General features: G+C 43.5%; 1 protein-coding gene across 1 annotated transcript; it reads left to right on the top strand.

Annotated features, from left to right (window-relative positions):
- Positions 1-366: 366 nt before the first annotated feature.
- Positions 367-2,310, top strand: LOC119364399 (trihelix transcription factor ASIL2-like). Its single transcript, XM_037629877.1, has one exon. It carries the CDS (start codon positions 722-724, stop codon positions 1,970-1,972), a length of 1,251 nt encoding a protein of 416 aa, XP_037485774.1. The 5' UTR covers positions 367-721; the 3' UTR covers positions 1,973-2,310.
- The last annotated feature ends 20,812 nt before the right edge of the window (positions 2,311-23,122 follow it).

Raw genomic sequence — 23,122 nt, 5'->3', positions numbered from 1 at the left:
TAACCAACACCTTCCTAATTCTGTAACAAAGTGTGTGGAGCTCGCTATTTTATAATAAAATCATGTTTACCGATGCATTAATTACAGCGCATGCATACGTGATCACTAAATGACCAAGGACTTTTAGATGCATTGATGCATTTTCTCTTAATTCTTGTATGCAACGATTTAATGCATCTCAATATCTAAACATATGATAAAGAGCAATAGAAATAAGACTACTTAGACTAGTAAAATGAAAGATAAAATAAAAAATAAGACAGGACCTTTAAACCGGAGCGAGCAATCGAAAAGACGACGACGAGAACTCGTCGTCGCCTCACGCTCCTACACCCTGCTAGTGCATCAAAAGTGGTGTTGGCTTGTTTTCCGGCTGGACAGGACAGGAGACTCTTCCGACTCCGAGGAACAATGGGTGGAAGTGGAACGTGGCGACCGGTCTTCCTGCCTGCCGGCCGACGCGTCAGGCTGCAGGAAGCCCAAAATACCCCCCACCGCCGGCCGTTTTCTCCGACCCGACCTAACCCACCCCGGCGCCAGCCTGAGCCCATCGCCCCCGGCCTGGCCCAAGTCAACCCGCCGCGCCGAGTCCCAACCGGACGGACCTCCTCAAAGCACGACAGCCCCACACCGCCGGCACCGCCGCACCACCACCGACCCCTGACCTACAACCCCAGATCGGTTCCAACCTAGATCCCCAATCCCTCCCCGATCCGCCGCCATGGACGACGACGACAACTCCCCGTCGCCCTCCCTCTCGCCGGCCTCCTCCTCGCCGCTCCCCGTCGCCTCCGCGCTCCCCGTCGCCGATCCCGTCACCGTCGCCTCCGCGCCGCCCGGCGGGCCCCTGACGCTCGCGCTCCCGATCCAGAAGCACGGGTCCTACCCCAGCCACGGCGGCAGCGGCGGCGGCGGCGGCGGGGGCGGGGGCAGGGAGGATGCCTGGAGCGAGGGCGCCACCTCCGCGCTCATCGACGCCTGGGGGGAGCGCTTCGTCGCGCTCGGCCGCGGCAGCCTCCGCCACCCCCAGTGGCAGGAGGTCGCCGAAGCCGTCTCCTCCCGGGACAACTACTCCAAGGCCCCCAAGTCCGACGTGCAGTGCAAGAACCGCATCGACACGCTCAAGAAGAAGTACAAGATCGAGAGGGCCAAGCCGGTCTCGTCGTGGCAGTTCTACGACCGCCTCGACGTGCTCCTCGCGCCCACCTACAACCAGAAGCCGGCCGCCCACCCTAATGGACGGAACGCGGTGCCCACAGCGCTGCGCGCGGGCTTCCCCCAGCGCAGCCGCACGCCGCTGATGCCGGCCTCGGCGCCCGTCAAGCGGAGGGCACCGTCTCCGGAGCTGTCGGCTTCGTCTGAGTCGTCCGACGGGTTCCCGCCGGAGCCTGCGCTTCCGGCGGCGAATGGCAAGAGGAGGAGGACGGACGAGGGGCGCGTGGATGGCTTCAGCGGCGGTGACCGTTCTCAGGGCATGCGAGAGCTAGCGCAGGCGATACGGCGCCTTGGTGAGGCCTACGAGCGCGTGGAGACAGCGAAGCTGGAGCAGGCCGCCGAGATGGAGCGCCAGCGTCTGGACTTCGCACGGGAGCTTGAGTCGCAACGCGTGCAGTTCTTCCTCAATACGCAGAAGGAGCTCTCACAGGGCAAGAGCCACATCTCTCCCGCTGCGGCTGCCTCCCACTCCCAGGTAGGTGCCGCCACTGTTGGTGGCTCATCTAGGAGGATGGCGTCCGTACCAGATTCCACATCGAGAAGAATGGCACCGTTTCCTGATGCCCGGACGAGCAGCAATCACCATGACCGGTACCGTGCCAGCGACGGTAGCAGACACCATCACCGCCCTGCCCTCCGCCCGCATTATCAGTACCATGAGAACAATATGGCAGACTCTGCAGCTGCCAGCGACGGTGAGCAGAGCGATGAGGAGGAGGAGGAAGAGGACGATGACAATGAAGAAGAGAGCCAGTAATGAGAGACTGAATAACAGGTTCAGGCATTGGTGATTCAAACAGTTTCTATTGGTATGTGTTAGGGTTACATTGCAACAACTTAGCTTATATTGAATGCAAGCAGGAACTATATGTCTAGGCAGTAATTTATTGGCAATCGTTTATCAAAGTGAGATCTCTAGGAGTATAATTAGTAACTAGTTATGATAAGCTCCCGCCCTGTACCATGTGCTAGCCACATAATTTCATGTCTCTTTATCTAGTTACAAGAACACCATCTGGTCTGATGTCGTTTGTGCCAAGAATTGTGGCGTGTTTGCTAAATCGTGTGGCCTCTATCAGGGTTGTTTTTTTGCCAGACTGTGCCCAGCAGCACCAGCAGCCTGAATGATTATATGTGTTAAAAGTACTCTTATCATCAGCTTCTACTCTGTGTGAAATATTTATCTGCAGAACTAACTGACTGACCCATGTTTTACAATGTTATGAAGATTGCCTGCTGTTACGCTTTGCCTTTGCAGAATGCAGATGTCATGAACCTGTATGTAGTCCGGTGTATGCGAGTCTTGCTCTCTCAGGTTCAGGTGCTGCTGACGTGCAAGTGCGATCAATCATTTTTTATCGTAAAAAGGGGAAGTTCTTCTTGCAGGGAACAGGGAAGTGATTCGCTAGCTGATTGTTGATGTTTCCTTCTCTGATTGTTGACCTTTTCTGCATTTGGCGCGGCTGTGGGACACATATGATCATGTCACTACATGCACAGAGTCAAGCATGTTTCTTTTTTTTTTCTTTAAAGAAAGAAGAAGAAAAGCCAACAGTTGTTGGGTTCTTTCCCGAAAACACAACACACCGTGCGTGTAGGAGCAGGTGCAATACGCAAGCATGCTGTTTTGGAGGCATCAGGAAACCACACACAAACTGTAGTTGAGTTGGTCGCTGCGGCTGTTTCCAAGCCCTTGCGTTGCTGATTACCAATACGTGTCCTCTCGTACCTGGCGGCTGCAACCCTAGCCGCTGCCAGGGGCCGATCTTCCAACGCCGTTCTCCGGCGGCTCCCCTCCGCCGGCGACTTCGGTCGTCGGTGGTGAGGGGGGTCGCCGGATCCACGTGTGTGGATCGTTTTTATTCATCCATAGTCTAGTTTTTTAGGTTGTTCATCGTCTTTGCTTCGGCGACGACGATGACGACGCTGAATAAATATTCTTCGGATCCTTTCCTGACGAGGCCATCGGTCCTATGGTTGGGGATGGATCTGGAAATCAGTCTGTTCAAGCAAGGATGGCGTGACGGCGGCGGCATCCTCGTGGTGGACCCGTGTCCTCGAGCTTCGTCGTTACGACGACGTTTGCTCCAGCGTCGACGTGGAGCTTGGGAGGTAGTCCAGGAGCGGATGCAGATTGTGGTCTGCATCGACGACATCTGGAAGACGGAACGTGTGCTGGGTTCGTGGTTCGTGGATGGCAGGTATGGTTTCCTCCTTCGGCATCTTAGTCGTGGTGGGGTGCCAGATCTGGAGTTCGATGGCGTGTCCGGGGTGTTGCCCCGGTCTGATTCGTTCAACGGCAATGGCTTCACTTTTGGTGAGCCACCTTGGAGGTCCGCAAAGCTGCATATCAGCGATGGAGCCGCGTCGAACTGGGGTGAGGAGGTGATCCGTCATTCTTTTTTTCGGTGGCTGCTGTGGTGGTGCCGGAGGCAGGTGACGGGCGTTAGTGTCAAGCTCAGAGATGTTCTGTTATCTTTTCAGTTTTGTCATGTCGGTTTTTACGTGACTTGTACTTTGTTCTTTATGATATGAATGAGACACGTTTTATCATGCAAAAAAAAAAGCATGCTGTTTTGGGCATGACGCTTCTTCCGAAAGAACTGATACGGTACTACCCAACAAATTACATGGCATAAAGATCTTATTTTAGAAGCAAAAAGAACCGTAGAATGATAATCATATATGTATATATATAAAGCAAAAGAAATGTAATACAAAAACACAAACAATAGGGAAAGGAAAATAGAGATCTAGCCAATTGTTGCTCTCGGAATCATCAAAACCATTCATTTTTGAACATTTTTCCATTTTCGTGCATCCATATGTTCCGACATCCCATAATGATGATGTCCATGCTATTTGTTTAGGAGGAATTAGAGTTGCTAAACTGACTTCGTCAAAGAGTGAAATTACCCTGTGTTTATTTGGAATAATGGATTGCCAATAGTCTTGAGTACACATGCAGTCACATTCTCTTCCACTTGTTAATTACGGAGAACACAAGCACAACTAGGCATGTGAAAAGACATTGTTTTGAGGTGTCTAGTGTTGACTTCGTCATGTTGTCAGAGCCAAAAGAAGATTTTATGTCTCAGTCTACCAGCACTCTTCTACAACCATTTGATAAGAAAGTGAGATTCTTGTTTCCCCATAAGCCATTTATACATTTGAATATAGTAGTAATCCTTAGCATTTCAAGGGTAGCTCGATTTGTTAAGAACTTGTGGAATGTTACTATGATATAACCATATTTGGATTTCATCAAACTGTGCAAATGCTTGGGTAGATCATAGTTTGTGGAAGTGATCAACCAAGTTCTCAGAATTAATCATAGATGCAACTATAGCCTTGTCATTGATTGCTTGCGAATGAAGTTCTTAGAATTTCTCAACTAGAAATTGTTCTTGCCATTTATTCTGCCATAATATAGTAGTGTTTCCTTGGCCAACTTTACATATTGCAGGGTTTTTTAATAGATGGATCAACTTCAAATGAGATTTCCACCAGTGAGAGCCCTCCATTCTTTCAAGGGGAGGATTCATTTGGAAATATGATTCCCAAATAAGTTTGATCCAAGGTAGCTCAGTTCTATTGAAGAATTTATGGAGTTTTGAAAAAGCAAAGTTTTGTTATGGGTTTTCACATTTAAAATACCAAGAATTCCTTGAACCGTAGTTTGCATACTTTTCCCAAGCAATGGGAGCAGGTTCTTTGTCTTGTCCAAATTTCCTCCAAATTCAATGCCTCAAATATTTGTTCACTTGATCAGTAGCCGAAGCTGGCACAGCAAGTGAGCGCATGGAAAAAATGGGGAGTGAGGAAAAGATAAATTTGATCAACTGGAGCCTTCCGTCATACGATAGCATTGTTGAGGAGCCACCAAGCATTCTTTCAATTCTTTGACATATTGGAGTGAAATCCCTCACTCTTGTCCTACTTGTGTTTGAAGGATGCCATATATAGGTAAATGGAAAATGAACCTTATTAGCATTCAAGAAATAATGTTGACCAAATGTTGCATAATGTCAGCATGGACATTTAAAGGCACCGTGATAGACTTATTCTAAATGATCTTCAAACTAGTTTGATCAAATAATGAATGAGCAGATTTTTGTTTTTTTATAACTGAGCCTCTTCAGCTAGAAGTACCCAAAGAGTGTCACCAGTATATTGTATCACTTGAAAATCAGGGCAAGATTTGGTTTTCATGGGAGTATGAATTAATTGATTGTGCATACCTTCATTGAGAATGGACTAAAGTAAACCTATGGCCACAACACAAATGAGAGGGAAGAGAGGGTCTCCTTTCCTAACCCCTCTCAAAAAGTGAAATTGCTTCAGGAATGCAATTAAGCAAGATTGATGAGGTCCTAGAGCTAAATATCATTTTGATCTAGTCAAGACACCTCTGTCCAAAACCCATAGTGGCTAGAATTTCTAGAACTATATCATGATCAATCGTATCAAAAGACTTTTCAAAGTCTAACTTGAGCACCGATATCTCTTTCTTGGTCTGCTAACATTGAAATAGAAATTTTAAAGCCTGGGCAAGAAAATCTTGCATAGACCTTAATCTTAAAAATCTAAATTGATTAATGTGGACCAATTTTAGGATGAGCTTGTAAAGTTTGTTAGCCAAGAGCTTGTAATATTTTTATGGAACATCTCAACGGAGATACTGGTTTGAAATCTCCTGGGTTAACAGGATTACCTTTCTTGGGAATCGGAATAGTGAAAGAGGAACTAATGCACTTAAATATTGATTATGCAATGACAGAAACCGACGATGAGGATATAAATCAATTGAGATAATGTCCCAGCATGACTTGACAAAATCCTAATTAAATCCACCAAACCCTATAGCCTTGTCACTAGGCAAGTTTTTTTACAACTTCATCAATTCCTTTTTGATAAATATTGTTTGAAGACAATTTAGATCATCAGATATCTGAAGAAGGCTTAGCAAGTGATTTTTTTACTTGTTGGATTGGTAGAGCCAAGCCTAAGTTTGAAAGATCTACCAAGGATAGCAGACTTGGATTGATCCTCATCGTTCTTTTATCCCATTTCATCTTGCAACAAAATGATGTGAATAGGTGTGTACTTAATTGTGGCCGTCACGTGGAAAAATTTGGTATTTTCATATTCAAATTTTACTTGCTTCTAATAGGTATTTCGATATAACAACAGGTTGATCAAATGATTTTTTAAATCTTTCATTCTATTCCACAGTTGGTAGGTCTCTCAACTCTTTCAGCATGTCAACGAACATTTGGACCAAATTCTTAATATAAAAGTGTCTAAAAGGTTTAACAGATATTTGGACCAAATTCTAAGCCCCTTTTCGAGACTTATGAATTTAGTTCTGATTGCTTTTGCATTCGCAAGAAGTGACCTCTTAATCACATTCTTAACTACCTTCTTAAAACCATTGTTCCCTGGCAAAAAAAAATCAAATCTAGAAAATATGATTATGGATATTTTTTCGACCTGAATGATGCAAGGAACATGATATGAGATTGGTTTTTACAAAGGAAGAGCCATTGTGTCAGGGTAACATCTATGATTCAGAGGAAAACACCACCCAAGTTTCTCAAGTAGAGGTGCGTCATGCATATTACTTCAATGGAAATTTCTGCCTTTAAGAGGATTTCAACTAACCGAATGGTACGTATGGCCTCATTTTCCTTCATCATATCATTAATATTTCCACCAGCTCTATTTCTATTTTTGGGATATCTGGCATAGTTAAAATATCCCATCACTAGCCAATCAATATCATCTGGAGCTTGAATGTCTTGAAACCATTCCATCAATTCTTTACCATATACTATGAGATAATAGCCCCACAACCCTCACTTTATTGAAGTAATCAACACTACCAAATAGTGAAAATTCTTTTCAGGAATGCAATTAAGCAATAGCGATGAGGTCCTAGACCTAATATCATTTTGACCTAGTTAAGCCATCTTTGTACAAAACCCCTAACGACTAGAATTTTTAGAATTGTATGATGATCAGTCATATCAAATTCCTTTTCACAATCTAACTTGAGGACCAATATCTCTTTCTTGGTGTGTTGGCATTCAAACAGAAACTTAAAAGCCTAGGCAAGACAAGCATGTATGGACCTTGATCTTACAAATCCAAATTGATTAGTGTGGATCAATTATAGGATGAGCTTGTGAAGTTTGTTAGCCAGGAGCTTGTAATATTATTTATGGAACATCTCAACGGAGATATTGGTTTGAAATCTCCTGTGCTCAAAGGATTACCTTTCTTAGGAATTAGAGTAGTGAAATAGGATTTAATGCACTTAAAATGATTATGTTGTGAGATAAATCGTCAATGAGAGTATAAATAAACCGTGATAATGTCCCAACATGCCTTTATATAATCCCCATTAAATCCACCAAGCCATAGAGCCTTGTCAGTAGGATGTTTTTTATAACTTCGTCAATTTCCACTTTGGTAAATGGTGCTTTAAGACAGTGTAGCTCATTAAATCTTTGAAGAAGGGCTTGCATGCGAGAAAATGAAGTGGTTGGATTGCTAGAGCCAAGCCTAAGTTTGGAAGGTCCCTCAACGATATCAGCCTGGCACAGATCCTAATTGTGCTCTTGTCCCGTTTCATCATGCAGCAAAGTAATGTGATTGAGTATATACTTACTTGTGCCCTTGGCATGGAAGAATTTGGTATTTTGATATCCTAAATTTACTTGTTTCCGATAGGTATTTCAGTATGAAAATAGGTTAAACAAGTGAATTTTCAGAAATTTTCTTCCATTATGTTCCATAGTTGGTTAGTCTCTAAACTCTTCGAGCATGTCAACAAAACTGATCAGTAAAATTGGAATTCTGAAAAGTGGTTGAAAGGTTTAAGAGAGATTTGACCAAAATTTAATCCCCTTTCCGAGTATTTTTAATTTAATTGTGATTGCTTTTGCATTGGGAAGCATTGAACTCGTAATTCCATTCTTAACTACCTTCTTCAAACCATTATGCTCTGGCCAAAAAAGATCAAATCTGAAAAGTTTGATTTAAGGATATTTGTTCCAACATGAATGATGCAAGGAATGTGATTCGGGAATAATTGTTACAAAGGAAAAGCGATTGTGTTAGGGTAACACCCATGATTTAGAGGAAAAACACCAGTCAAGTTTTTGAAGTAGAGGTGCCTCGTGCATATTGCTGATACGCCTCCAACGTATCTATAATTTTTGATTATTCCATGTGAAAGCACAAGTGCTCCCTAGGTGGTTTTGGTAATTAATGTCAACATATCTCTTGTTGGACTAACACTTTTATCTAGTATATTTCAGACAAGTTCAACAATGGAGTGGCATGGACTAAAGGATGTGGGAACTCCTTCAAGATGCTAAGGACAAGGGATTGGCTAAAGCTTCAAGCTCAAGACTCTTCATTTTACATTTTAGTGATCCAAGATCACATTGAGTCTATAGGAAAAGCCAATACTATCAAGGAGGGATGAGGTGTTGCTTAATGAGCCTCTTGCTTCATGTGCTTAGTGATATGCTCCAAAACCCTCAACTACTTTCTCACATCCACATATGACCTAAACCTAAAGCCAAAATCGGTCACACCGATTCTTTCTATCCGGCGCCACCGAGTTCAAATGTCATAGCCACTGCCACAAACCCTAGGCAAATCGGTCTCACCGATAGGGATCTTGGTCTCACCGAGATGGGATTGTAATCTGTCTGTGTATGTCCATTATCAAAATCGGTCTTACCGAGTTTGAGCAATCGGTCCTACCGAGATTACAATGCAAACTCTCTGGTTAACTTATTACCAAAATCGGTCCCACCGAGTTGAGTAATCGGTCCCACCGAGTTTGCTTGACCAACTCTCTAGTTAGCTAATTACCAAAATCGGTCCTACCGAGTTTGTGTAATCGGTCTCACCGAGATTACGTTATGCCCTAACCCTAACCATATCGGTCTCACCGAGTTGCGTTTCGGTCCCACCGAAACTCCTAACGGTCACTAGGTTTACTAAATCGGTCTGACCGAGTTTATTGATTCGGTCCAACCGAGATTGGTAAATTGTGTGTAACGGTTAGATTTTGTGTGGAGGCTATATATACCCCTCCACCTCCTCTTCATTCGTGGAGAGAGCCATCAGAACAAACTTACACTTCCAACTTACTAGTTCTGAGAGAGAACCACCTACTCATGTGTTGAGGCCAAGATATTCCATTCCTACCATATGAATCTTGAACTCTAGCCTTCCCAAGTTGCTTTCCACTCAAATCTTCTTTCCACCAGATCCAAATCCTATGAGAGAGAGAGAGAGTTGAGTGTTGGGGAGACTATCATTTGAAGCACAAGAGCAAGGAGTTCATCATCAACGCACCATTTGTTACTTCTTGGAGAGTGGTGTCTCCTAGATTGGCTAGGTGTCACTTGGGAGCCTCCGACAAAGATTGTGGAGTTGAACCAAGGAGTTTGTAAGGGCAAGGAGATCGCCTACTTCGTGAAGATCTACCGCTAGTGAGGCAAGTCCTTCGTGGGCGACGGCCATGGTGGGATAGACAAGGTTGCTTCTTCGTGGACCCTTCTTGGGTGGAGCCCTTCGTGGACTCGCGCAACCGTTACCCTTCGTGGGTTGAAGTCCCCATCAACATGGATGTACAATAGCACCACCTATCGGAACCACGCCAAAAACATCCGTGTCTCCAACTGCGTTTGAATCCTCCAAAACCCTTCCCTTTACATTCTTGCAAGTTGCATGCTTTACTTTCCACTGCTCATATACTCTTTTCATGCTTGCTTGCTATGTGTTGTGAATGTTAAACTTATGCCTAAACTCCACTTAAACTTAAATTTGCTAAAAACTGCAACTTTGGTACTTAGTGTCTAATCACCCCCCTCTAGACACCTCTTCTCAAGGTCCTACAAGTGGTATCAGAGCATTGGTCTCCATTGCCTTGGTTTAATCACCATTGGAGGAAGATGGATGAGTCTACTTTGGGGAGTCTTAGACATAGAGTGCCTATTCTTGATAGAGAGTACTTTCATGAGTGAAAAAATGAGATGCTTGTAATTTTCAATCAATATAATTAGAACAAGTACATTGCTAGTCCTTGCACCTTATGTTGATCCTATGCATCCTACCCTTGATGAGTCGATTGACATGATTAGGAATGTTAGAACTGTTAATCTTATCACTAGAGGCTTGCCTAGAAGCTTGATTATAAAACTGCCTACTCTTGAGTGTGCTCACACTATATGGAAATTTCTTGAGGAACGATTTTCTGATTATTCTTTGAAAAATCTAGATGAAATTCTTCATAAGTATATTGCCTTGACTAAGATGAATTCCAATGATCCTATGTTTGGTGTTCGTCTATTTTAACTTACAAATCTTATGCGTGCCAAAGGAAATGTTGGAATTATTAGCGATATTATGTCCGAATCCACTAGAATTCATAAGCAAGATTACTGTCAAACTCATACTAATGAATCACTCTCACTAGGAATTGATCCACCACATGACGATGTTGAACATGGATACTATGATGAGGATGATGATGATGACTTTGATCTTGATGATGCAATGAGACATTTTGGTCTTATGGCAAATCTTCGGGGATATATGGCAGGAGGAAAGGAATGGGTCCTTGACAGTGGATGTACCGATCACATGACCGGAGATAAAGACATGTTTCATGAGCTTGCTGAAAATGATAGTCCTCGAAAGTATGTCACTTTTGGTGACAACTCAAACGGTAAGGTGGTTGACCTCGGTAAGGTGGCCATCTCACATGATAGCTCCATTTAGAATTTTATGCTCGTTGAATCTCTTGGCTACAACTTACTTTCAGTATCTAGACTTGCTGATTTCGGTTTCAATGTCCTATTTACTGAAGTAGATTGCCAAGTGTTTCGTCGAGACAATCATAAAATGGTCTTTACCGGCATACGTAGAGGTGATCTATACATTGTTGATTTCACTAAAAAGGCTCAACCTAAAACTTTCTTCATTGCTAAATCCTCAAAAGGTTGGTTATGGCATAGACAACTAGGTCACGTTGGCATGAGAAACCTTGACAAGCTTATAAAAGGGAATCATATCCTTGGTGTTAACAATGTCATATTTGATAAGGACAGACTTTGCAGTGCTTGTCAAGCAGGTAAACAGGTTGAAGGAAGGCATCCCGTGAAGAACATCATGACCACAAGGAGGCCACTTGAGCTACTTCACATGGATCTTTTTGGTCCCAACTCTTACAAGAGTCTCAGTGGAAATTCTTTTGGTCTTGTTATAGTTGATGATTTTTCAAGATTTATGTGGGTGTTCTTTCTTGATGATAAATCGCAGGTCCAAAAGATCTTCAAAAACTTCGCTAGGAAGGCCCAAAATCAGTTTGAAGTGAAGATCAAGAAGGTTCGCAGCGACAACGGAACGGAGTTCAAGAACGCAAATGTGGACACCTTTCTTGACAAAGAAGGGATTTCACACGAGTTCTCGGCTACGTACACACCTCAACAAAATGGAGTTGTTGAGAGGAAGAACCGGACGCTCATCGAAATGGCGAGAACGATGCTTGATGAGTACAAGACACCGAAGCACTTTTGGGCAGAAGTGGTTGAGACAGCTTGTCATGCAACAAATCGCTTGTATCTTCACAAGCTACTCGGCAAGATGGCATGCGAGCTCCTCACAGGTAACAAACCCCAAGTTGGATACTTTCGAGTATTCGGCTCAAAGTGCTACATTCTTGATAAGCATCATCGTTCTAAATTTGCTTCTAAGTCTCATGAAGGTTTTCTACTAGGTTATGGCTCAAACTCTCACACTTATCGTGTCTACAACAATTTCACCCAAAAGGTTGAAGAGATGGTAGATGTGAAGTTTGATGAATCTAACGGCTCGCAAGTAGAGCAATTGCCAATTGATGTAGGAGACAAAGATCCTTCGGAAGCAATCCAAGACTTGTGTATTGGCAATGTTCGTCCAACGGAGGTGAAGGAGAGTACCTCGTCCGTCCAAGTGGAAGCTTCTACTTCACGACAAGGTGAACCAAGAGTTGACATGGAAGCATCCACAAGTGGGACACACCAAGATGAAGAAAACGAGGAAGTGCATCAAGAATGTCAACAACCTCCTTCTCCATCGCGACAAGAGAACGACAACGCCAACAATGAAGAAGATCGAGAAGAAGAAGAAGAAGAAGATGAAGAAGATGTTCAACCAAGACCCAAGAAAAAGCTTTCACGAGTTCGAGCAAGAATTTCTAAAGACCACCCCGTCGAGCAAATCTACAATGATATTCAAACCGGGAGAATCACTCGCTCTAAAACTCGTTTAGCTAACTTTTGTGAAAACTATTCTTTCATCTCTAGCATTGAACTATGAAGGTTGAAGAAGCATTGGAAGATCCGGATTGGATAAACGCTATGCATGAAGAGCTACACAACTTTGAAAGAAACCAAGTTTGGACATTGGTTGAGAAGCCCGACAACAACCACAACATCATCGGTACCAAATGGGTGTTTCGCAACAAGCAAGATGAAGATGGACAAGTAGTTCGCAACAAAGCACGTCTCGTCGCCCAAGGATACACACAAGTCGAAGGTATGGGCTATGGTGAGACTTATGCTCCCGTTGCTAGACTTGAGTCTATTCGCATCTTACTTGCCTATGCTAATCACCATGATACCACATTGTACCAAATGGACATTAAAAGTGCTTTTCTAAATGGTGAAATAGAGGAGGAAGTTTATGTTAAACAACCTCCCGGCTTTGTCAATCCCGAGAAACCAAATCATGTTTACAAACTTCACAAAGCTCTTTATGGTCTTAAACAAGCTCCTAGAGCTTGGTACAAATTCTTAACGAAGTTTCTTCTTGGAAAGGGATTTGAATTTGGGAAAATTGATTCTACTCTTTTTACTAAAAGGGTTAATGGAGAATTATTTGTATGCCAAATTTATGTTGATGATATCATATTTGGATCAACTAACCCTCATTTTAGTGACAAGTTTGGAAAGCTAATGTCGGAGAAGTTTGAGATGTCAATGATGAGTGAACTCAAATTCTTTCTTGGGTTGCAAAACAAGCAAACTAAGGAAGGTACTTTTGTCTCTCAAACGAAGTACACTAAGGACTTATTCAAGAAGTTCAATATGCAAGAATGCAAAGGTATGTCTACACCCATGCCTACTAGTGGACATCTTGATTTGACCAAAGATGGTGAACCGGTTGGTTAAAAGGTCTATCGCTCTATGATTGGTTCATTGTTATACCTATGTGCTTCACGACCCGATATTATGCTAAGTGTGTGCATGTGTGCAAGATATCAAGCTGCTCCTAAAGAATGTCATCTTAAGGCTGTGAAAAGGATAGTGAGATACTTAATACATACACCAAATTTTGGCATTTGGTATCCTAAGAGGGCCTCTTTCGATCTTGTTGGCTACTCTGACTCAGACTATGCCGGAGACAAGGTTGATAGAAAGTCCACTTCGGGTACTTGTCAAATTTCTTGGTAGATCTCTTGTGTCTTGGTCCTCCAAGAAACAAAACTCGGTATCCTTATCTACCACTAGAGCGGAGTATATTGCCGCTGGTTCATGTTGTGCTCAATTACTTTGGATGACCCAAACTCTTAAAGATTATGGGATATATGTGAAACATGTTCCATTGCTTTGTGACAATGAAAGTTCTATCAAAATTGGACATAATCCTGTGCAACATTCTCGAACTAAGCATATTAAAGTTCGTCATCATTTCATTCGAGATCATGTTGCTAAGGGTGACATTGATCTTAAGCATGTTCGCACTGAAAAGAAATTAGCGGATATATTCACTAAACCTCTTGATGAGAAAGTGTTTTGTAGGTTAAGAGGAGAATTGAACATCATTGATGCTTCAAACTTGGAGTAGAAACTCCATTGGATACATGCAAGACATGAGCTTATGACTAATCCTTGATATTTCTCTTATGATGAAAATCTTATATATTGGACATATTTGCTTCTTGCATGTTATCTAACCCATGTAGGTACTTGGTTGAATCAAATTCCATGAGATTATAACCTACTCATATCGTGAGCAATCTCTACATCACCAAGTCTCTACACAAAGGTGGTTGAAGACAAGGAAGCATGAAACCATTCAAACATATCCTTTGACAAATTCTATGTTGAGCTTCATGATTGTCATTTTTGGATACACAAGTGCTCTTCCTTGCAAGAACTAACCCATGTAGGTAGATGGACTCAAATTCCAAGTGGTGCTCCCAACACTTAGCTACATCAACCTTGAGTAACCCACACAAGTTCAACTACATGATCAACACCACCAACCAAGGTATGTTATTCCATCTTAGAGAAGCTTTACTCCGAGTCATGAGCTAAAGCAACTCGACAAGATGAGAATACATCAAGATGCTTAAACGAAAAATGGTAACCCCATCTTGAGCTTAAACGATGAGTATGACCTATGATCAAGTGATCTCACTTGACTCCTAAGTCAATATACTCTAACATAGGTGACTTTGTCGCCGACCATCTCTAGATGAAGTTCTCTTGAGTTCGTCTCTGTGTTTTTGCATTTGTCTCATGCATATTTGTTTCCCGTTTAAAAAAACTTCATCTAGATTTTTTTCTTTTTGTTTTCCCTGCATTTTTTTGCATCCAATTCATTGCATATCATTCAGTAAATTCCTTGCAAATCTTTGTGAGATCTTACTAGTCTAGTGAGCTGAGGTGACAAGTGTTTTCTCTGCGATGAACTCGGTTTCACCGACTTGTTGTTTTCGGTCCAACCGAATACTTTCAGTACAACCAAAGCATACCACTCAGTGCCACAGATTTCACCACAGGAAAAACATTTTGCCACTTATTCTGTGTTTCGTCTGTTCCAGCTCCACTCAATGAATCTTGTCCTCTACAAGCATCACATTTTTATAAATGCTTTGTGCTGTGACTCAAGGATCAAACCCATTCACGACAAATTCCAGAAGCCCTTCTTGGAAATTGATGTCAAAGGGGGAGAGAGAGATCACATCAAAGCTTATCATTTGGAGAGAGATCACATCAGAGAATATCACTTCCACACGGGGGGAGAGAGATCTCCAGGGGGAGAAAATACTCAAGTAGAAAGTATTTCTCAAGGATCCCAGATGCTTGGTGTTCAAGATGAGAGATGCCACATGTCTTTTTGGGGGAAAGACATGTTCATATGTGCTTATTTGCATTAGTTTGCACTAGCTCTGTTCATTCAGATTCTTTCAGCTCTGATTTTTTGTTCCCTATCTTCTCCCAGCATCCCATGCTAGATTCAGGGGGAGCAAGACATCTAAGGGAAAGAAATCATGTAAATTCATTGCATATCTTTACTCTTGGGGACATGTCTAATCCAATGTGGTACTTAGTACTCACTCTCTAGATGTCATCCCAGTCTTGGTATTCTTGTGGTTTCTTCTGTTTGCTCTGGCTAGTAGATGTATCTGTGTTATCTAACCTTCTTTACGCATGTTCATTCCATCCTAAGCCAACTCAAGACTATAAGGTAAGTATATGCATCACAATCATGTGTATGAGGATTTCTTGCTGATGTACATACTGTTTGCAAGAAGGACTCATGAGCATGAAGGTATTTTATTTAATATTCTTTGCTCTGATGCATATGGCCAAGATACATGTAACTCATTGCTTACTCTGCCATGGTTATGCTCTCACATGCTTCTATATTCAATATTTCACATGATTGCATACATGTAGGGGGAGCCTATGCTTGTTACATGTCTTTCCAAAGCTTTACTTGCTATTCTTTATATCCTTATCTAAAGCTTTGATGTATGTTGTCATCAAATACCAAAAAGGGGGAGATTGAAAGCACAAGTGCTCCCTAGGTGGTTTAGGTAATTAATGTCAACATATCTCTTGTTAGACTAACACTTTTATCTAGTATATTTCAGACAAGTTCAACAATGGAGTGGCATGGACTAAAGGATGTGGGAACTCCTTCAAGATGCTAAGGACAAGGGATTGGCTAAAGCTTCAAGCTCAAGACTCTTCATTTTACATTTTAGTGATCCAAGATCACATTGAGTCTATAGGAAAAGCCAATACTATCAAGGAGGGATGAGGTGTTGCTTAATGAGCCTCTTGCTTCATGTGCTTAGTGATATGCTCCAAAACCCTCAACTACTTTCTCACATCCACATATGACCTAAACCTAAAGCCAAAATCGGTCACACCGATTCTTTCTATCCGGCGCCACCGAGTTCAAATGTCATAGCCACTGCCACAAACCCTAGGAAAATCGGTCTCACCGATAGGGATCTTGGTCTCACCGAGATGGCATTGTAATCTCTCTGTGTATGTCCATTATCAAAATCGGTCTTACCGAGTTTGAGCAATTGGTCCTACCGAGATTACAATGAAAACTCTCTGGTTAACTTATTACCAAAATTGGTCCCACCGTGTTGAGTAATCGGTCCCACCGAGTTTGCCTGACCAACTCTCTAGTTAGCTAATTACCAAAATCGGTCCTACCGAGTTTGTGTAATCGGTCTCACCGAGATTACGTTATGCCCTAACCCTAACCATATCGGTCTCACCGAGTTGCGTTTCGGTCCCACCAAAACTCCTAACGGTCACTAGGTTTACTAAATCGGTCTGACCAAGTTTATTGATTCGGTCCCACCGAGATTGGTAAATTGTGTGTAACGGTTAGATTTTGTGTGGAGGCTATATATACCCCTCCACCTCCTCTTCATTCGTGGAGAGAGCCATCAGAACAAACCTACACTTCCAACTTACCAGTTCTGAGAGAGAACCACCTACTCATGTGTTGAGGCCAAGATATTCCATTCCTACCATATGAATCTTGATCTCTAGCCTTCCCAAGTTGCTTTCCACTCAAATCTTCTTTCCACCAGATCCAAATCCTATGAGAGAGAGTTGAGTGTTGGGGAGACTATCATTTGAAGCACAAGAGTAAGGAGTTCATCATCAACGCACCATTTGTTACTTCTTGGAGAGTGGTGTCTCCTAGATTGGCTAGGTGTCACTTGGGAGCCTCCGACAAAGATTGTGGAGTTGAACCAAGGAGTTTGTAAGGGCAAGGAGATCGCCTACTTCGTGAAGATCTACCGCTAGTGAGGCAAGTCCTTCATGGGAGACGACCATGGTGGGATAGACAAGGTTTCTTCTTCATGGACCCTTCTTGGGTGGAGCCCTTCGTGGACTCGCGCAACCGTTACCCTTCATGGGTTGAAGTCTCCATCAACGTGGATGTACGATAGCACCACCTATCGGAACCACGCCAAAAACATCCGTGTCTCCAACTGCGTTTGAATCCTCCAAAACCCTTCCCTTTACATTCTTGCAAGTTGCATGCTTTACTTTCCGCTGCTCATATACTCTTTGCATGCTTGCTTGCTATGTGTTGTGAATGTTAAACTTGTGCCTAAACTCCACTTAAACTTAAATTTGCTAAAAACTACAACTTTGGTACTTAGTGTCTAATCACCCCCCCTCTAGACACCTCTTCTCAAGGTCCTACACCATGCTATTATATTATCAATCTTGGATGTTTTATATACACTTTCAAGCAATTATATATCATTTTTTGGGACTAACCTATTAACGTAGTGCCCAGCGCCAGTTGTTGTTTTCTGCTTGTTTTTGGTTTTGCAGAATATCAGTACCAAACGAGATCCAAATGCCATGAAACTTTTTGGAGATTTTTTTTCTGGAAATAAGAGACCCTGGAAGCTTTGGGAGGGGACGAAAAGAAGGAGCAGTGGCCCACGAGGCACCAGGGCGTGCCCAGGGGGGTGGGGGGAGCCCTAGTGGCATGTGGGGCCCATGTGGCAACTTTTGACCTAACTCTGTCTCTATAAATTCTCTAAAATCGTGAAACCAACAGAGGAGTCCACGAAAATACTTTTTTCGTCGCCGCAAGTTCCAGAACCACGAGATCCCGTCTGGGGGCCTTTTCTGACACTCTGCCGGAGGGGGATCCGATCACGGATGGGCTCTACATCATCCTTGCCGCCCTTTCGATGATGCCTGAGTAGTTAACCACAGACCTATGGGTCCATAGTTAGCATCTTGATGGCTTCTTCTCTCTATTTGATCTTTAATACAATGTTCTCCTCGATGTTCTTGGAGTTCTATTCGATGTAATGACCTTTTGCGGTGTGTTTGTTGGGATCCGATGAATTGTGAGTTTATGGTCAGATCTATCCATGAATATTATTTGAGTTTTCTCTGAACTCTTTTATGCATGATTGTTATAGCTTCGTGTTTCCTCTCTGATCTATTGATTTGGTTTGGACAACTAGATTGATTTATGTTTTTTTGACTAGGTACCGCAAGGCAACAACCCCACAGTCTTTTATTAAGGCTCCAAATTCAACAAATTACAATGTACATGTAGAAGAGTTTGGGGGGGATACATACCAAGTCCTAATGAAGGGAGGCTATCCAAGCTAGGAGGCTGTCCCTATATTTACATTTTATCCTATGTGCTAACAAAGAGATATCATGTACACAATTTCTTCTCCAAGCTCTGAAGCTAGGATTCTCATTCCTAAAGATCTTGCCATTCCTCTGAGTCCAAATATTCCAAGAGGCTGTGAAAACCACTTCAGAAAAGAAAGGTAACCCAAAGTCCTTCCTCGCAGAAAGAGCCATCATGTATGTGGATTGATTTGAATGGGATATCCAAGAGATACCAAGATAATTCCAAATGTGCTGGCTGAAGTTGCAAGTGAAGAAAAGATGCACATGGTCCTCGTGGCTATCCAAGTGACATAAAACTAGACTGATTTATCTTGCCATGGGAAGAGCTGCTTTGTAATGGGTTCGATCTTACGGTGCTCAATCCCAGTGACAGAAAGGGACATGACATGTACGTATCGTTGCTATTAAGGGTAAAAAGATGGGGTTTATTCGTACATGAGTTTATCTTGTCTACATCATGTCATCTTGCTTAAGGCGTTACTCCATTTTTTCATGAACTTAATATACTAGATGCATGCTGGATAGTGGTCGATGTGTGGAGTAATAATAGTAGATGCTGAATCATTTTGGTCTACTTGTCTCGGACGTGATGCCTATATACATGATCATTGCCTTGGATATCATCATAATTATTTGCTTTTCTATTAATTGCCCAACTGTACAAAATTTACCCACCATATGCTATTTTCAAGAGAGAAGCCTCTGGTGAAAACTATGGCCCCCGGGTCTATCTTTTATCATATATTAAAACCAAAAATACCTTGTTGCATTTTTATTTTATTTATTTTATTTTGTATTTATGTCTGATCTATCTATCAAAAACTATACAATTTAATCTTGCTCGTGACCGCCAAGGGATTGGCAACCCCTTGTTTGCGTTGGGTTACAAGGATTTGTTGTTTGTGTGCACGTGTTGCTAACGAGTTGTTGCTTGGTTCTCCTACTAGATTGATAACCTTCGTTCTTGTAACACCCCGGATGTAACTTTCCATCTTTGTAACTCCAACTCTTGCATTTTCGGCTATGTGATATGATATTCCCTCCGTGGTTGGGTTTTGTCTTTTGTTTTACATTTTATTCATGTCATGCATATCATATCATGTCATCATGTGCATCTCATTTGCATACGTGTTCGTCTCATGCATCCGAGCATTTTCCCCGTTGTCCGTTTCGCCATCCGACACTCCCACGTGCACCGGCGCACCCCTCTTGTCTCTTTTCGTGTGCGGGTGTTAAACGTTCTCGGAATGGACCGAGCCTTGCCAAGTGGCCCTGGTATAGCACCGGTAGACTACCTGTCAAGTTTCGGGTCATTTGGAGCTCGTTTGGTACTCCAACGGTTAACCGCACAACCGCATAGGCCTCTTTTGTGTTGCAGCCCAACACCCCTACAAAACAGCCCAATAACCCATCTAAGTCACTTCCATGCTCTCCGTCGTCGGATCACGATCGTGTGGGCGAAAACCGCACCTCATTTGGACACTCCTAGCTCCCTCTACCTATAAATGTGTGCACTCCCTCGAAATTCCGGATCCCCAAACGCTAGCCCGCTCCCTCTGCGCCGCCGGACACGTCCGGACGGAGCCAGACGCGTCCGCCGCCGCGCCCCCGGCGAATCGGAGCCTGCCACGTGGCTTGCGCCGCTGCCCCGCGCCGCCGGCCCGCTCGGCCCGCTCCTGGCCCTCGCGGGCCCAGTCCGCCCGGCCGCCCGCTCCCGCGCCCCGCCGCCGACAGCCTCCCGCGCCCGACCGGCAGCCGCGCCCCGCCGCCGACCGCTTCCGCAGCTTGCCGCCGGCTGCCTTCGCCCCATCGCCGCCCGACCCGCGCGCCCGTCGCCCCGCCGCCCGAGTCGCGCGCCGGATCTCCTCCGCCTCGACGTCCTGCGCCTCCGCCGCCCCGGCCTCTCCTCCCTCGCCGGAGCTCCGACGAACCCGCTCCGGCCGGCGACCTCGAAATCCGGCCAGATCTGATCTGGAAAAGCAAGGGTTGACTTCTTCCCCCCATTTTTCCACTGTCATAATCTGTGATAAAATTGTTGCATCTTCATCGCATCACATCTTCGCACCCGTGGCTCCGTTTTGGGCGTGTCGCATACCGAATTGTTCGCCTCGAAGAGTACATCATTTCATCTCATTGCATCATTTTCATTTGAGCTCATCTTGATGCCCGAAATGTTGTTGGAAGAGGGCTTCATAATGTTAGTTTCAGATTCTTATCAGAACGAGCTCTTTTGTCATTTTTGCCATGATTGATGTGTGCATCCTATGGACTTAATCCCTAAATGTGTTTTGAACTAGGCTATGTCTTCTTTATAGAGGTGCTTACCATGTATTTTGTGATCAATGTGGTGACTAGCACAAGCATGCAAACTAGGCTTCGTGATAATGCTGTTTTTAGTCCCTGTTCTGCTGTAATTTTTGATGCCATGTAAACATGTTGCTATAGAGAGATCCATGCATATTTTGATATACTTCAGTAAGGGTGTTTTGAAAACATGGTTATGCGCTATCCATCCATGGTCCTGGTTGCAATTATGGAGTAGTCTAGCATGTCATTTTCGTGCTCTACTTTTGCTTCAAAATGTTTCCTGGCAGATTGTTTACATGTTATTCAATTTGGCCAAGGTTGTTGTAGTTGATCCGTGTATGCTATGATGTTGTTTCTTGCCATGTATAGCTTCTATGACATGTCTTCTTGATGGATGTATGCTTAGTTTATCATGGGATGCTCTGTAGTGAGTGCATTGAGCTCACGAAGGTGCCTTCATAATTATGTCAATGCCATTCTTTGTTTGCTGAATCTGTTAACGAAACTTGCTATGTTTACGTGGGTGCCATCATATTTTCTGGTCCTTTTTGGCTTATGGTCAGTAAGGGACTTTTGATCTATGCTTTGAGTAGATTCATGCCATGCCTTATTTTGCTATTATAAGTTCCTGTAGCATGTTGAAAACTTGCTCTGAACATTGCTTCTTGATGCTGTTTATGCCATGTCCAACCTGATATTTTTTTGCACTTTCACCATGCTTGTTTGAACCTGTTATGATGTGATTTAGCCGTAGCTCAGTGTTCCTCTTTTGTAAAGCATCTCCTGCAGATCACTGCCATATGTTTTGTTTTTATGTTGGGGTGCTGTAGCATAGTTTCTTGTTGCCTGCTAAGTAGCATCGTGCTGTTAATCGCAGCTTTGTGTCATTATTGTTTTGCTTGCCATTTGCAAACCGTGCATCCGTTCCCGATGATCTTTATATCGATTTCAACCCAAATCATCTCATCTTTCCAGACGCATACTTGGTTTGCCAAGTTGATGCCTTGTTCATCCCTTTTCCTCCCGAAGCACGCATATGCATTGCATATCACATCTCGCATATCATGAGATGTATTGCATCATGTTGCTTGTGCATTGCACCGTGATTTATTGTGGTTCATTTGCTTGTGTTCTTGCTTTGGGTAGAGCCGGGAGACGAGTACGTGCACGAGGAACCTGTTGAGTACGCTAACGAGGATCAAGCCTTCGACTACTCTGAGAACCTTGCAGGCAAGATGACCATACCTTCGATATCACTACTATCTTTGCTTGCTAGTACTCACTCTATCGCTATGTTAGCTCTACCTGCCATTGTTTACCATGCCTCCCTATTGCCATGTCAAACCTCTAACCAACCTGTCCTAGCAACCGTTGATTGGCTATGTCACCGCTTTTGCTCAGCCCCTCTTATAGAATTGTTAGTTGCTGGTGAAGATGAAGTTTGTTCCTGGTCGGAACATGGATATTTTGGGATATCACAATATCTCCTGTTTAAATTAATGCACCTTATGTACTTGGTAAAGGGTGGAAGGCTCGGCCTTATGCCTGGTGACTTGTTCCACTCTTGCCACCCTAGTTTCCGTCATACCGGTGTTATGTTCCTTGATTTTGCGTTCCTTACACGGTTGGGTGATTTATGGGACCCCCTTGACAGTTCGCTTTGAATAAAACTCCTCCAGCAAGGCCCAACCTTGGTTTTACCATTTGCCACCTAAGCCCTTTTCCCTTTGTAGATAACTTGACACTTGACTTCATTAAAATACATCAACCGCGTGTGTAGCCGTGATGGTCTCTTCTCGGCGGAGTCCGGGAAGTGAACACGGTTTGAGTTATGCTTGACGTAAGTAGTTTCAGGATCACTTCTTGATCGCTTCTAGCTTCTCGACCGATGCGTTGCTTCTCTTCTTGCTCTCACTTGCGTATGTTAGCCACCATATATGCTTAGTGCTTGCCGCAGCTCCACCATATTACCCCTTACCTACCTATGAGCTTAAATAGTCTTGATCTCGCGGGTGTGAGATTGCTGAGTCCTCGTGACTCACAGATTCTACCAAAACAGATGCAGGTGCCGAGGATACTGGCGCAGATGG

Source organism: Triticum dicoccoides, chromosome 2B (assembly GCF_002162155.2).
Source record: "Triticum dicoccoides isolate Atlit2015 ecotype Zavitan chromosome 2B, WEW_v2.0, whole genome shotgun sequence".
NCBI classification, from domain to species: Eukaryota; Viridiplantae; Streptophyta; class Magnoliopsida; order Poales; family Poaceae; genus Triticum; species Triticum dicoccoides.
This window is presented reverse-complemented; position numbering and strand designations above follow the sequence as displayed.

Bases quoted from the DNA above. Each gene is read 5' to 3' on its own strand.
- LOC119364399 (XM_037629877.1), top strand. From the start codon at position 722: ATGGACGACGACGACAACTCCCCGTCGCCCTCCCTCTCGCCGGCCTCC.